Source organism: Microtus oregoni, unplaced genomic scaffold (assembly GCF_018167655.1).
Source record: "Microtus oregoni isolate MIOR12 unplaced genomic scaffold, Mior012 000020F_ref0000438, whole genome shotgun sequence".
In the NCBI taxonomy this organism is placed as follows: domain Eukaryota; kingdom Metazoa; phylum Chordata; class Mammalia; order Rodentia; family Cricetidae; genus Microtus; species Microtus oregoni.
Window position 1 is genome coordinate 21,368,278 of NW_024543079.1, and position 15,210 is coordinate 21,383,487.

The 15,210-nt window shown below is 39.3% G+C and overlaps 1 protein-coding gene across 1 annotated transcript; it reads left to right on the forward strand.

Annotated features, from left to right (window-relative positions):
• Positions 1-9,283: 9,283 nt before the first annotated feature.
• Nkx2-4 (NK2 homeobox 4) lies at positions 9,284-10,762 on the forward strand. Its single transcript, XM_041670077.1, has 2 exons — positions 9,284-9,743; positions 10,149-10,762. Exons 1-2 carry the CDS (start codon positions 9,296-9,298, stop codon positions 10,760-10,762), a joined length of 1,062 nt encoding a protein of 353 aa, XP_041526011.1. The 5' UTR covers positions 9,284-9,295.
• The last annotated feature ends 4,448 nt before the right edge of the window (positions 10,763-15,210 follow it).

The following is a 15,210-nucleotide window of genomic DNA, read 5'->3' on the forward strand; positions in this document are numbered from 1 at the left end:
ACCATTCATTCATTCATACACACATATACACATAACTTCTATAAATATTCCTAAAATACTCTTTGGTCTGGAATATCATTTCTACTTTCTATCTCCTGACCTACAGAGTTCATAAAGTCCCCTTCTATAAACTTTATAACTTTCCTAAGACATAACTCAATGTTCCTCTTCTTTGGCATATAATTTTCCTTTGCAAGCCATTTGCTTAAAAAATTCTGATTGATTCCAGGATTATCCAATCCATTTTCTTCTAAAAATATATAGGTGTAATAAAGATAATAAAAAGAATAAAGAGGGGTACTTATTTTATGCCTGAAGATCCATATTTTCACAAGTATTATTCCACATTTTGGATATAGAGTAATGTGTAAAAAGTGAAGGAGAAGTGTCATGAGACTACAGTAAAATGACAGTCCTGGAGGAAATAAATCTTTCTATATTTCTATATTTATAAATATATTAACATCATTCTCCAGCCATCACTATTTACATATTGGAAATATGTCTTTTCTGTTCTGATAAGGGAGTAAAATGAAGAATAATGTTGTGAAATATTATTTTAAAATATGTTACCTTCTTTTATGCTGTGAAATTATTTAATAATGCAAAGATGTGTTGCATTCCCTTATGTTGCATTTGTTTAACTCTGTGAAGTTGTGTTACTTTGTGTGTCTAAACCACCTGATCGATCTAGACAAATGAGTGCAACTGTGTTCAATAAACCTTTATTTATGAGTACTTAAATCTGAATTTTATAGTTTTCACATGAGATAAATTAATATTATTTGATTTAATGTTGGTGCACACTTGTAATACTGGCACTGAGGAGGCCAAAGCAGGAGGATTGTCATGAGTTTGAGGCTAATCTGGGTGAGTGGATATCAGACCCACCAGGACTACTTAGCAAGAATCTTTCAAGAAAAAACAAAAAAGAATAAAACCAATTTAGTTCTTGGAAGATACAGAAAGAGATACTAAGCCAAATCTGGGGCACAAACTTCAGATCTATGTGAATTTCTGTGAAAAAACATACTTGTAATGACAATGAATATACGTTTAGACAGAGACATAGGAAATGTGAATTAAACACTATCAAATCATTGTCTCTCAATACAATAACCATGAGTGACACATGTCCACTGAGCCCTTGAAGTACGGTTACTCCAAACCAGGAGTGCAGTAAGCATACAACTGCCAAAGTCTAGCACAGAGTCAGAAAAAAAAATACATCCTTAATCATTTCATATACAGTGGTTGCAGAGATGGCTCAGCTGTTAAAAGCACTGGCTGCTCTCTTCCAGAGGACCAGGACTCAGTCCACTCACCCACATGGTGACCCACAGTTGTCTGCAACACTAGTTCCAGGGCATCCAATGCCATCTTCTGGCCTCCAAAGGCACTGCACACACACATTGCACTTACATGCTTGTAAAACACTCTCAAAAATAAAAATAAATTTTTAAAATTTAACTTCATGGATGAGAATAATATTTCAGATATATTGGCATAAGTATAACCCACCTACTCAAGCATTTTCAATTATATATTGCCTTATATTTCTATGAAACAGCACTGGTATATATACTTACTACTTGAACTGATTTGTAACAAGCTTCTCTTTGCTACTTACAATCTTAATAGTGCCAAGCTGATATTAATAATCAATAACAGTGGTCTGTAAATATGCAATTCACTATAATATGAGAAATCATACTGTTAAGTTTTCTAAGAAAATTATTGTATTGTAGGATCTGTAAGAAAAAAAATAAATTTCATCAATTAACTATTTACAGGCACCTGAAACTTTCGGGCTTTCTATTCTGCTTATAATATAAACATGCAGACATTTGTATTTGAATCCATACATATCTATATGGATACAAATATCCAGATGAATATTTATTTTGTAAACTTTGTCTGAGTAGTCATCAAAGTCATCAGGCAATATAAAAATGTCTATCACAACTGACACTCAAAGATAGCATAAATTCTGACCCATCACCCTTGAAGAGTTACAAGAAATTGATGTATAGTTTTCTGAGATCTCCTTTCCTCTCCTACTGAGAATATTTTTATGTTTGTGTCAGCCACACTTTTAAGTACTATGTATCAGTTAAATAAGATAAACACATAAAACTCATGACAGCACTGAGTATGTTACAAAGCATTAATAAGTGTTAATGACTTTTCAATTTTAACCTATTTTCACCTACCAAGTGGGACATGTTCTAAGAAGCTGACAAACTTACAAAGCTTTATATATAGTCTGTATTGTTAGATGTTTCTCCTTTCTATTCTTTTAATAAAGTTCTTATTTGTGAGGTATAGTCAGAATGCCTTTTAATTTTACAAATCAGAGAAAAAAATAAACTGTGTTTTTTGCCTTATACAATTCCTCCTGGGTGTCAAAATATTTATGTGAGAGATGCAGCTGGCTTGAGCACATACAAATGATGTAACCTAAATAAAGATAAGTACAGTTTGTGGGCTAGCTTTCCTTTTCTTTTTTTAAAGATAAGGTCTCACTATGAAGTGTAGGCTGACTTCAAACCCACCATTTTCCTTTAATCATCCCCTTTATGCTGGGATTAAAGGTGTGTGTCACCATGCCTGCCTTTGTGATTAGATTTTCGTGGTCATGAAAAGTGTTTGACGTTTCATGACTGCTTCCCATGTTAATTTATTATCTATGAAAATAAATTCAATCGCAGAGAATACATTGAATATACACAACATTCTCCATTTCTTTTTTGGTATGGGTATAGAATAGATAACCTAATTTGTTCAATAAAGAACCATGCTCAAATATGTTTTTGACACATTTTTTTTTCATGAAAGGGCACTTAATATAACACTTGTCTCTGCTAAACCTGGTTTTATGCGAAGAGGATTTCAGAGGGCACTGGAAGCCCCAGGTTGTCCCTTCTGTCCTCCAGTGTCTTTAGAAAGCAATTTCTAAATCACCATTTCCACTACCCTTTTAATCTCTGCAAATTGTTGGTAAAAGCTATGTCACGGCAGTCTGCCAACAGCAGCTCAATCATATATGCACTATCACTGATTATTCTAAAGAAATATTGCATTTAAGAGAATCCACTCTAGAACATATACCTATCAGATATAAAGACAAAACTTCAGACCATTCAGCATATAACTTAACATGTCTACAATGATAAGCATATAAAACATAAGAACTCATTCTTAACTGCTTCATAAATAATTTTATTATCCAAATTCTAGGGCACATGTACACATGCGCATGTGTGCTCGTACACACACGCACATGCATTATCACTTGTCCTTCAATGCTTGTTTATATTATCTAAAAGTTAACTTTATAAAAGTATCAATTCAATTGTTAAAAATTTCATCCTTACTACATAATTTGTCTTTACCCATTGAGGTGCACCATTTTCATAATGGAAAAGGTAATTTGCCACTTTTGTCTTTATTTGAGATTATTATACATTCTTAACAACATTCTGCACACCAACAATAAATTGCTTTCATTTAAACTAGTACAGAATTTCTCAAGCAATTCTTATTTCTATGGAGTTATATTTTAGATTGAATTACAATTCCCTATACTTTGTGATACTTTTGTGTTTTGTGAAATTCTTGTATTTTCAAAAGAAAAAGCAAACAAGAAAAAATGGTTTTAATCACCTTTCCCATATTATTGCTATTTAATTTCCTATAGGGCATATTTCATATCTAGTATTTCATTGTTTTTAAATCCTAAAATAACATTAGATTTGTTAAAGGGTCAGATCCCATTGTTAGTTCACTTCACAAGCCAAGTATTTTAGGGCAATAATTTCCAAGTGCATTTGACAAATGTGTTGTGGTTTGACAATGACTTCTTACTGAGGATGTAGTTTACAACACTTGGCCTTGGGATTGATGCTCAGCACTGCAGAACTAAAACAGCATTAAAAACTTCACTGCTGTTTATTTGTTTGTTTATTTATTGACAGGGTCTCCTCTTGTAGATCAAGTTGGCTTCACACTCACTATGACACACAGGCTAGCCTTGAACTCACAATTCTCCTGTCTCAAGAGACTAGAGATTACAAATGTGTCACTGTATTCAACTTGATTTTATTTATTTTTGAGATCACATGAGACAACTTTATCAATCAGGTTTTCCTGATGGTTCTCACAATGAATAGAGTAATTAAACTATTTTGTATCAGGCTTTTTAAATGCAAATTATTAAGCTAATAAATGAACTGCTTGAAATTTACCCAAACAGTTTTATGAAGTAGACACTAGCATATTGCTTCCTTTTATGTGCAATTCTCAACCTAAAATTCAGACTGATAATCATAAACAGCTGCTAAATAACATCTCAACATTAGCAATACACAAAAATATAAAGAAATTGTTCTCTAATTGTAATATTGTTCTAGTTATTCTTTCCAAAATGTACATAAGCTTTAATAACAATATAATAATCTAATAATCAAGTCACCAAACATCAAAACTTGGAGTTCTCCTTCAAGTAAGTGATGGCAATAAATAACCCAGCTACCCAGGACAGATGTGAAAAGGACACCTCTGAGCACTGCAAGCTCATTTGTAAAGCTAAGGTCATACCATGTTAATATAATTTGCGTTAAAATCACTTGACTACAAGACTGGGGAAATTTACTGTATATGAAAAAGTTATGAAGGTGTATATTATTAAAAGCTGTGTGTAAGTCATTAAGAATGTACAAAGACAGAACATTTAGAATTTGCTCTCTGCAAAAAAATAATAATAATTTTTTCTTAAAATTCAAAGCATTCTTTTTCTCTATAATGGGCATTTAATGACATTCTATAACATGAAAAAACAACTAAAAGGAAATAAAGTTTTTAAGTTTCTGTGGTAGCAAGATATACAAGTAAACTTGCTATTCAGAAACAAAAATTATATTTCAGTATTGTCAGTTTTCCTATAGCATACAGAACTTTAAATCATTATTTTTAAAACTACAGAAAATGTAAATATCTAGTTTAAGTTTATATTTTTAAGGTAAGAGAATTTTAATATTGTAGATGTATTTTTACTTCTTGCCATATATACCATGTTATTTTCTGCTGTGAGTTAAAAACTAAGATTACAGTTTTCCTGTAATATAGGAGAAGTTGTTGTCTAGTTTGAGTTGTTTTTATATTACTTGTTTATGGTAGGGTTTTTGTTTTTCCTTTGTTTTTTTTTTTTGCTTTGGGAAATCATATTTGAAATTTACTATTATGATTTAGCCAAAAATAGTATTTCTGATATTTACCATTTGTTCTAATGCTGTACTAATAGCTAATAATGGTACTAATTTAAAACAAACTCTTTGGTTAGACTCACCATTAGTAAGAAAGCAGAAAACAATTCTCAATCTAAGAATATGTGAATCATAGAAAATGTTCAGTCAAAAGTCTTTTTGCTAGTATTAAATTACAGGGATTTTGTATTTTTTAAAAAAAAATATATGAAAGGAGTGTTGTGTAACAGAGGAGGCCATAACTATAGGAGTAAAATTAGCAAAAGATATGTGAAATAATTTAAATAATCAATTAAAACCAAAATCATTTAGAAGACGAAAAATAAAAATGGGAACTAGATTCCAGAAACTGATAAAATTAGCAAAAATATTAAATTTCATTTTGTCTTCTTAGCATTTTGCTTATACCTTTGCTACACAAAACTTGTGCTGTTGACATGATTCTTTATTCCATTCCAAGAAAAAAGTTCATAATTATAATATTACAGCTACTTCTTCAACATGAGAATTTTCCTAACTAAATTAGTTTACAACTATTTCAAACTAACCACAAGTACAGCAAATGCTCTTTTCTAAAATAGCACTTATGTTCTTGATTAGCCAGCAGAGAGTAATATTTTCAAGAATGGCTCAACTTGATGTAGAAAGTCAGAAGCAATTGACAATCTATGTGCCACTATAGGAAGACAAAAATCTCCCTCTTATTTCTTCTGGCTGGAACTCTACTTCAAAGGGGGTCTGTCACAAGGTTTCTCCCTCTTCCCCAGACCCCTCTAGCTGAGCTTTATGACATCAGTAAATCCCAATTGCAGGGAAGGCTCTTTCTTCTGATTTTTTTTTTTTTTTTTTTTTTTACTTTTTACCAAGGTTTTTTTGTTTTTGTTTTTTAAAAAAAAAAAAAAGGCCAGGAGAACCTACTGGATCTTTTTGTCTTTCAAATTGTTCTTTATCTTTATAGGCTATCTTAGTAAGTGTTCAGTGTTGTATGATGTATGAAACTCAAAAATATGATCTCTGGAAAAAAGTCAAGGTACCAAAAACTAAATACATACTCTCCCCGATGTGTAAAGCAGTGTTGTACTTCAAGATGTGAAGCCAATCCCAGCAGCAGGATAACAATGTCAAGTGCTGTAAGGAGAGGAAATGGGAAATGTAACCAGGGAGTACAAGGGGGGGGGGGGGGGGATAATCTCTTTTCACTACTGTATTCCCTTTGAGAATATTTGTCTGTCTTCCTTCCTTCCTTCCTTCCTTCCTTTTCTTACTTTTTTTCCACTGAGTGCCAACAAGAAAACATTCCTAAGAGAGACATTTTCTGTGACAATTTCTGTGTTGATAATATTTAACAATCTAGTAACTATAAATTTCCATTCACAATTTGGGCAGAAAATAATTGGATGAAATGAGTTTAGTGGAAATCGTCAATAGAATACCAAAATATTTTGTCTTTAAATATACATGTATACATTCTCCAGATTCTATTATCGAACTCATCTGCACACACAAATAGCACTTACATTTTAAAGGTTTTAAATGTCTAGGGTAAGACACAAATAACTGATTCAAAAAAATGTTGAAGATTTTAAAATATTTTTTTTCTTTCAGAACCGTTCATGTCCAGAAAAGGAATTCTACTTGGCTTATGATGCTCCTAAGCAGTCAAAAAGTGAATTTTGGCAGAGACTCTGTTTTGTTTTATTTTTTTTAAAGATGAGAAACTCCCACATGTGAGTGCACGGATAAACTAAGCAGCAAAATATAGTACAGCTACCTATAAAAATCGCCATACTGAAGTTCTACAAATAAAACGTCATGAGATAAAATCTATACTTTGAAAACAGAGTAACATTTATCTGAGAAAACTATAACCACTTTTCCCAGCTTGGACAACTCATCAACATGAAGTTACAGTAATTTTTTTCTTTATTTTTTAAAGGTGTCTAAACTTGAAAACCATAATGGTTTGCTTGAGACTTTCATATTCAGATACTATGACAACTATATTTACTTATCTCATTGTTGATTAAAGTTTAAGATTACTTTCTGTTGCTTTAATCTATTAGTAAGCAATACAATTTAAAGTAAAACAAAGTTTAAAACCCACATTGTAAAAGGATCCCAGCATTTGAGATCTCTCTCTCTTTTCTCTCTCTCCTTCCTCCTTCCCTCCCTCATTCTCCGTGACTTCTTTGTATATCATTAGTCTTAGAAATATAAGGAAGCAGTTCCAGTGCAAGCTCAAGTGTCTCAAGTTCAAGAAAGACCTGTAAAGGTAGCACCATGCTGGACTGCAACAACACCAATCTTGTTAAGACAATAACTGAAGACTGTAAACAGCTGGTAGAGCCTGGCATTTTGTACCACAGTAAGTGTTTCAAAATATTAACCACCCCTCTGGTTGGTACTTTCTTTCCATGAGTGATCATATGGTCCTTTTCTCCCTACTAGGGCAGATTCTTTGCAAAAGTGTACTGAAATGAACACAATTGCTGATTAAAATAGTAAGACAAAATCACCAAGAACATTCAACCCACAGAGCTGAAACCAAGAAAAAGATAATGCCGAACTGTTCAGATCTTCAAGACACAGACACGTGCTGCCAGGTTAAACTTTGGTAGTTATCCTTTTGTTATTAGACACAATAAAATCTTGCTTAAGAAGCATGCTTCTTTCTTCTACTCCAGCTTCCAGGAAAACTTTAAAAACTGTCTTTGTTTCCTTCTCTTCTTCATGTTTTCAAATTTTACCCATGCCAGCACATTTCTTTGTCTTTTGTCTTGTTCAGCATTTGGTGTAAGTTCATAAGGTGTAAGTTCTTTGTCATTTAAGAACATTTGTAAACCAAGAGATGACAATTTTTGAAAACCAGCTTACAGGTTTGCATATTTCAAGAGGAGCTGCCATTTTTACCTGCTTTCTGCATCCTTCTTTATTTTCATATTTCTTAAACAGATTATTTTCCCACCACCACCAAAAAGATCCATTACAAACAAGTAAAATCAATCTCTCTCTCTCCCTCTCCCCCCCCCCTCTCCCTCTCCCTCTCCTTCCCTCCCTCTCCCTCTCTCTCTCTCCCGGTAGAGACAGAAGAAGAAATCCTAAATCAGATTCTGGGGACGTGAACAAAGGAAAGGCAGCGGCAATGGAGGTGCAAATTAAATATGAAACATTTTTAGCAAATACACTTTCTCTTGTTCAATTTCCATCCTGAGAGTAGGAACAGCATACTTACAAGCCAGCATCTCTGTTAGCCAGTATCTCTCTGTGTGTTGTCTCTCTTCTTTGGATTTGGATACTTTGAGCTAATTTGGAAGTGTCCGTTAGGTTGCCTACAAAATGATGCTTTAAAGGATCTAACGATGCATAAATTAGGGAGCCCTACAATGGCAGAGGACGGTCATTGTACCTCTTCTCTTTATGCGCTCTTATGGTGGGACCCAAGAGCCCCCTTTTTTTTTTAACACTTTAGATGATGGAGCCAGTGAGGGGCTAGTAGCTGGAAAGGAGGTGAGCCCTACAAACCATCCCCCTCCCAAACTTTACAGCTGGTCGTCCCCCCTCACCCTCGACGTTATAATGAAGTTTGTTATAAAGTCACTTTAGGAAAACTCCCAGTCTGAATGAAACAAGAGTGGCGTCTTTCACTGGCCTCAGAGTTTCTATTTCTCGAGGGCGAAGGTAACCCAGGCAGAAGTGCGAAGGATGAAGATCGCAAAGGGGAGTGATCTTTTCAAGAAACATCCAACTGACCCTTTACCTTTTTTGCCTCCGTTATCGGGAAGGGGGGTGAGAGAAAAAGATGTCAATGACCATTGTTTGCTCGTTGGGGATGTTGCTCCGCCCCCCGAGTCTGTCGTAAACCTGGCGCTGGACTAAAATAAACCCGAGATTCCGCAGCTCGGGGGCTCGCCGCGCCGCGGACAGCTCACCACTGGCGCTGCCGCCGGGCCGAGGTGGCGGCGACGAGCTGCCGCCGCGTCCCGCCCGCCCGCGCTCGTCCCGGGCCCCCCTACCTGGCCGTCCGCCGAGCCATGTCGTTGAGCCCCAAGCACACGACGCCCTTCTCCGTGTCCGACATCCTGAGTCCCATCGAGGAGACCTATAAGAAGTTCGGCGGCGTCATGGACGGCGCGCCGCCCGGTCTGGGGACGCCCCTGGGGGCCGCCGCCTACCGCGCGCCGCCGCCCGGCCCCTCCTCGCAGGCTGCGGCCGTGGCGGGCATGCAGCCGGCCCACGCCATGGCGGGACACAACGCGGCCGCGGCGGCAGCGGCGGCGGCAGCGGCGGCGGCGGCGGCCGCTACTTACCACATGCCGCCGGGCGTCTCGCAGTTCCCGCACAGCGCCATGGGCAGCTACTGCAACGGCGGCCTGGGCAACATGGGTGAGCTGCCCGCCTACACGGACGGCATGCGGGGCGGCGCGGCAGCCGCGGCCACCGGCTGGTACGGCGCCAACACGGACCCGCGCTACTCGTCAAGTGAGCGGGGCCAGAAGTGCGGGACTGAGGGCGAGCGGGCGGCGCGGGCTTTTCCCGCCACAGCTGGGGCGCCGGGGTGCTGGCGTTCCAGTCAGCGGCGCCCGAGGGCCGGCGCGCGGGGGGTCCTGGGACGCGGCCTAGGGCTCGTGAGGGGTTCTGGGTCACGGCCGGAGACGCGCGGGGCGGCCTGGGGCGCGCGGGGGTTCCTGGGAGCCCCCCGGGGCACGCGGGGCTGGCCGGGACCCTGGGCGCGCGGAAGGTGTGGGGCGCGAGCCGCGGCGCTCTTGGGGACCTGCGAGGCAGTCGGGGGACCCGTGCCGTCCCGCAAAGCGAGGGGGGCGACGGCGGGAGCGGTGCCCGCGGGCCCGGGGCTCACCGGCCGTCCTTCTTGGGCCCCCTCCCCAGTCTCCAGGTTCATGGGGCCGTCGGCGGGCGTGAACGTGGCAGGCATGGGTTCGCTGACCGGCATCGCGGACGCCGCCAAGTCGCTCGCGCCACTGCACGCGGCCGCGCCGCGAAGGAAGCGCCGAGTGCTCTTCTCGCAAGCGCAGGTCTACGAGCTGGAGCGGCGCTTCAAGCAGCAGAAGTACCTGTCGGCGCCCGAGCGCGAACACCTGGCCAGCATGATCCACCTGACGCCCACGCAGGTCAAGATCTGGTTCCAGAACCATCGCTACAAGATGAAGCGACAAGCCAAGGACAAGGCGGCGCAGCAGCTGCAACAGGAGGGCGGCCTGGGTCCCCCGCCGCCGCCGCCGCCGCCGTCGCCGCGCCGCGTGGCCGTACCCGTGCTAGTGAAGGACGGCAAGCCGTGCCAGAACGGCACGGGCACCCCGACGCCTGGCCAGGGAGGCCAGCAGCCGCAGGCCCCGACGCCCGGCCCGGAGCTGGAGGAGCTGTCGCCCAGTCCGCCCGCGCTGCACGGTCCCGGGGGTGGCTTAGCGGCTCTGGACGCGGCTACCGGGGACTACGGCGGAGGCGTCCTTGGCGCCAACCTGCTCTATGGCAGGACGTGGTGATGAGCCCCGGGGGTCTGCCTGCGACTGGCAGGATCTGCCAAGAAACTGCAAGAACGGATGGGGGAAAATGTACAGAAGCTGAGCCTTTAAGAGTGCATGGAGATCAGGACGAATGAGTCGCGCAGAGGGTCAGGCTGCTTTGAACCTCTTGGCTGGGGGTGGGAGAAGGCTACAGCCCAGGACCGAATAATGTGACACCACACTTTGAGGTGGTGATTTCCCTTCTTTCGGAAGTTTCTAAGTTATGTGAAGAACTGATGGGATCCACATTCACCACGTTCCTAACCAAAGCTCTCTCAGAGTTTTAGAAGTTGGAAACTTTTGTTGGTGTTTGTATCTCTATAAATCAACCAGCTTTCACGATGAATCCTTGAAGTGGAATTTATTTTGGGAGATTAATTTGCAAAGCCCCTCCCCTAAGTGCAATTTCGTTAATGCTTGATTGAAAGTAAATTGAATTGTAGCCCAAAGTGGATCATATACACAGCAACATGATTGCCGAGGAATTACTGCCATTTGGGTAAAATAGAGCAATGGAATAAAAAGAATCGAAATACTAATTATATGGATCGTTACTGTTTTTACATTAAATGCTGATTTTAAAATATCATGTTCATTATTAGACAACCAAGTAACTATTTTTTTTCTAGAGGACCACAACCCCACCCTCAAGATGAAGCTCATCATAAAAAGCGTTGTAAAATAATTTTTATATAGAATCTGGTCTTTCCAAATTAACTGATGAACATAGCATCTCCTTCTATAAACATGGTATTTATTCACTTTAAAGTATTTTTGCCTGAATTTGAACTCCTCGACAAGGTACTAAAACAAACAAGTAAAATTGCCAATATTACTTACTATCAGTCTATTTTAAAACATGTCAATAATTGTAATCAAGATACACAGAAAATTAGGATTATACTTTTCCATAATATTTAGACTTGAGTTGTACCAATTTTATTGTACAGAGAAATGTATTTACTCTTTAATATGCCAATTTATATTTCCAATACTTCAAATGAATATTTAAATATAACTTTTAAAAAATAAGCACTTTTTTCCTAAAAGTTAAGGGGTCATTTCTTTTTCTTAAGTGGTGTAGGGATTTTTTCTTTTTCCTTTTGGCAGAGTGTGGCAAACACAGCTCATTTATTCAATATTAAAATAATCATAATGGAGGAAATTAAAGCTGACTGAATAGTGTAAACTTATAGTTAATGGAAGTTAAGTAAAATGGGCAAAACGTACTTTCAAACGATCAAAACAGAGGTCACTAGAGACCCCAAACCTCTTCTGCATTTGAGTTTTTAGAACAAATTTGAGACTGAAACATTCGATTTCCTTTTATGGCTTGAACATTTTTTTCTGGAAAATTCAAAGTAAATTTATAGGAAGGTACATAGAAGTCAAACTTGAACTTTCTCCAAAACGTACTTCATAAAGTAAATCCTCCTTTAAAAACTAAAAACTCTAATTCCTTTTACTGCAAGAGAAGGGACTATGGAGCAGAGATTGTCTTTCAAACCACCAATGTGCATTTTTGGAGGATGAGATTTAATTTTAAAGCATTTCAATAGACAAATTAGTCAAAAAAAATGGTGTGATAAACATACAGAAAAAACTCCCAGCATGAGTTTCTGCATTATTAGCAGACTGACTTCAGAAGTCAGCGCTAATCTCGCGGGTGAAGCTATCACTGATGTGCTGCGATTGAGTGCTTTGTTTTCATCAGTTTGACTATATTACCTCTAAAAATATGTTTTAAAAATACACACAGTTTGCTTTTTTATTTTATATTTGCAGATCAACACAAAAACAATAGCTTTATGGTCCATGGGCATCCAGTGATACCCTTCAGGAAAATAAACCTGTAACAGTATTTTTTTTTCCCTAGATAACTTATTTCCAGAACAAAGAATCCTTTAAATTAAATGAACTCTACTAAAAATGATGTCACCAGGAGCAAACAATCTTTTTCCATTCACCATTTTCTGAAAGTATATTTACTGTAGCCATATCTTTTTCCAGTCAGCATTCTCTTAAGTAGTAAAAACCCCAAGCTTGAGGTAATTGCTGCAGAGGGCTTAACATTCTACACCAGAGACTTACTGAGCACATCCTGACATTAGGAAAAGGTTTGGTTCCTGAAACATTGAAAGAAATGTTTTTACTATAGAATTCCACTTTCTGATTAATGCAAAGCAAGAGCCTTTTTCTTCTTTTGCAGTTGGTGCTTCACAAACCTTTTATAAAAATACAAACGGCTAGACTAGGTGAAACTCATTAACTGAAGAGGAGGATAAGTGTCTCCACAACCAAGAGGGAGAACTGAAGCAGGGGCTGGGTGGAACAAAGCCCTCTCTAAGTTGAGCAGAGGCCATAGCAAAACCGGCTTTCAGAAATGCTAACTCTGCAGACGTGGCATTTTGCAATACATTTTGGGGTCTAACATCTTTACCAGCAGAAGGATGGAAACCAAAATGCAGAATGAAAGTTGCAGGGAGTCACGGCAGGGATTGCAGGTACTTCCATGTCATCTTCATTAGGATGTAAATTGAAGTATGAGAGTGTTCAATTTTGAAGGACACAAGAAGGATGTTTTGTATATGCAAGGGTGGGAGTGTAACCCAGTTGTCCTATTTAAGGCTTTGCTTAGAACCACAATCTAAAGGTCAGAACAAGTAGTTAATCAACACAGATGTGTTCACACTCCATTCTGCTAGTAGCTGTTTACTTTCAATTTAAAGCAAATCAGAGACTCAATCCTGCTCACTAAATGCACACACCTTCCACAGTGAACAATAATGGCTCTAAAAATGAATTTCTGGACCATAATTATATAAAGATATATAGATTTGATTTTTAGATATCAACTTGTGCATTTGAGAAAGTAATGCATTATGTGATGGCAATATAAATTCCAGATCAGATACAAAGCACAGACAATATTCCCCTGCCATTTAATACCAGAGTATCGTGGTGAACTCCTGTATGTTGTTTGAATTTAGTTTTTTTTTTAATAACACTGTTTTTGCTATCCACAAGCCCAGAGAGACAGAGAACTTGTATACATTTGTAAAACATAAGACACCTCTTTACTGTTAGTGAGAATTGGTGAGTATCTGGGGAAATTTCAGAGATCCAGACTGGGGAACCATATCCATGTCACCTAGAGCTCTTCCCTCCAATGAGTATAGAGATTTCTCTGTGATCTCCAGAATGCTTTTTACTAATTTTAATAGTGATGCAAGTTTCTGACAGAGGGCTTTTGGTTTTGTTTAGTTTTGCTTTAGAATGTTTATCTGAAGTGGAATAAAATGCTGTTCCAAAAAAAAAAAAAACCTGTAACCTCAGTATTTGTTAAGGTAGCTTCTAGAAAAAAAACCATTAATACTGTTTAGGCTAAAAGTGCACAATTTTGCAGCAGTGAATACAAATTAAAGTATGCTGTTCTTTTACCCCAGTTCCATAAACAGTATAGAAAAACAGCCACATCTATTGGAATCAATGCTGAGTGAAGGATGCATATTTCAAGAATTGGCCACTTGTTATTTCATCTGTTCTTTGACTTTTTTCCTGGTTAGAAATGGAGGACTTGGTCACCAGGAATACAGTTGATGGCACCTTAGCTTTCTGACCCTTTTAGAGTGAACATGAAGTCTTGAGAATATAGTGATGCAAAGCCACTCTGTGGCCTTTGGGGACAAATTAACTCTGGAGAACGTCCAGATTTTAGATTTCTAGGCAGAGCTAAATTTAGTTAACAATCAAGACTTTGAATTTTAAACAGAAACCTGGGGCAGAGGTGGAGGCTGTTTCTGATTTTCTTACAGGTTCAGTGCACTTGCCTGGAGAATTGAAAGGATGGAACTGCAGGTTGAGACTGCATCCAGGGAGTGATGATGCTACAAGGCTCCCAAGGTGGAAGGTCTGAAATTCCCTACATCTACCCTACTCAACACTGCCAGTCTGCCTGCTCCTGGCCAGGCTTTGAGATCCTTGAGACTGGGGCGTCAGAACCCGGGGGCCAATGACTGCAGCTTCCAGATTCCACAGAGAGGCCACTTTGACTATGAGGGGTAGCTAACTCTCCTTAGCCCTGCCAACCTGCTGCTCCTGGGCACTGCCAACAGCTCAGGCTCAACTGTGAAATACTTGTGTCCTAGCTCTTCATCCTAGCCAAACCTGAGCATCTGACCTCCATCCAGAGGTAGGTGGATCCCTACAACTGGCCAGCCCTGTTAGGTTGTCCCATGTCTTTGCAAGGAAATTAACCTACGGGTCATTATACCGTTTGCCTTTGAAAAGCTAAAAGGCAATCTAATACTGATTCAAAGGTGGCTTTGTACTTTTACATCACCCTCTTGGTACTGTAGGGATAAGGAAGTTGCTTGCTCCTTACTAGGTTCTCTTAGGAGATGTTTACGGGCACTGACTTAACACAA

Excerpts from the sequence above, each read along its gene's own strand:
- Nkx2-4 (XM_041670077.1), top strand. The coding sequence starts at position 9,296 with ATGTCGTTGAGCCCCAAGCACACGACGCCCTTCTCCGTGTCCGACATC. Across the intron at positions 9,744-10,148 it reads GGACCCGCGCTACTCGTCAA|TCTCCAGGTTCATGGGGCCG; the intron begins GTGAGCGGGGCC and ends CCCCCTCCCCAG.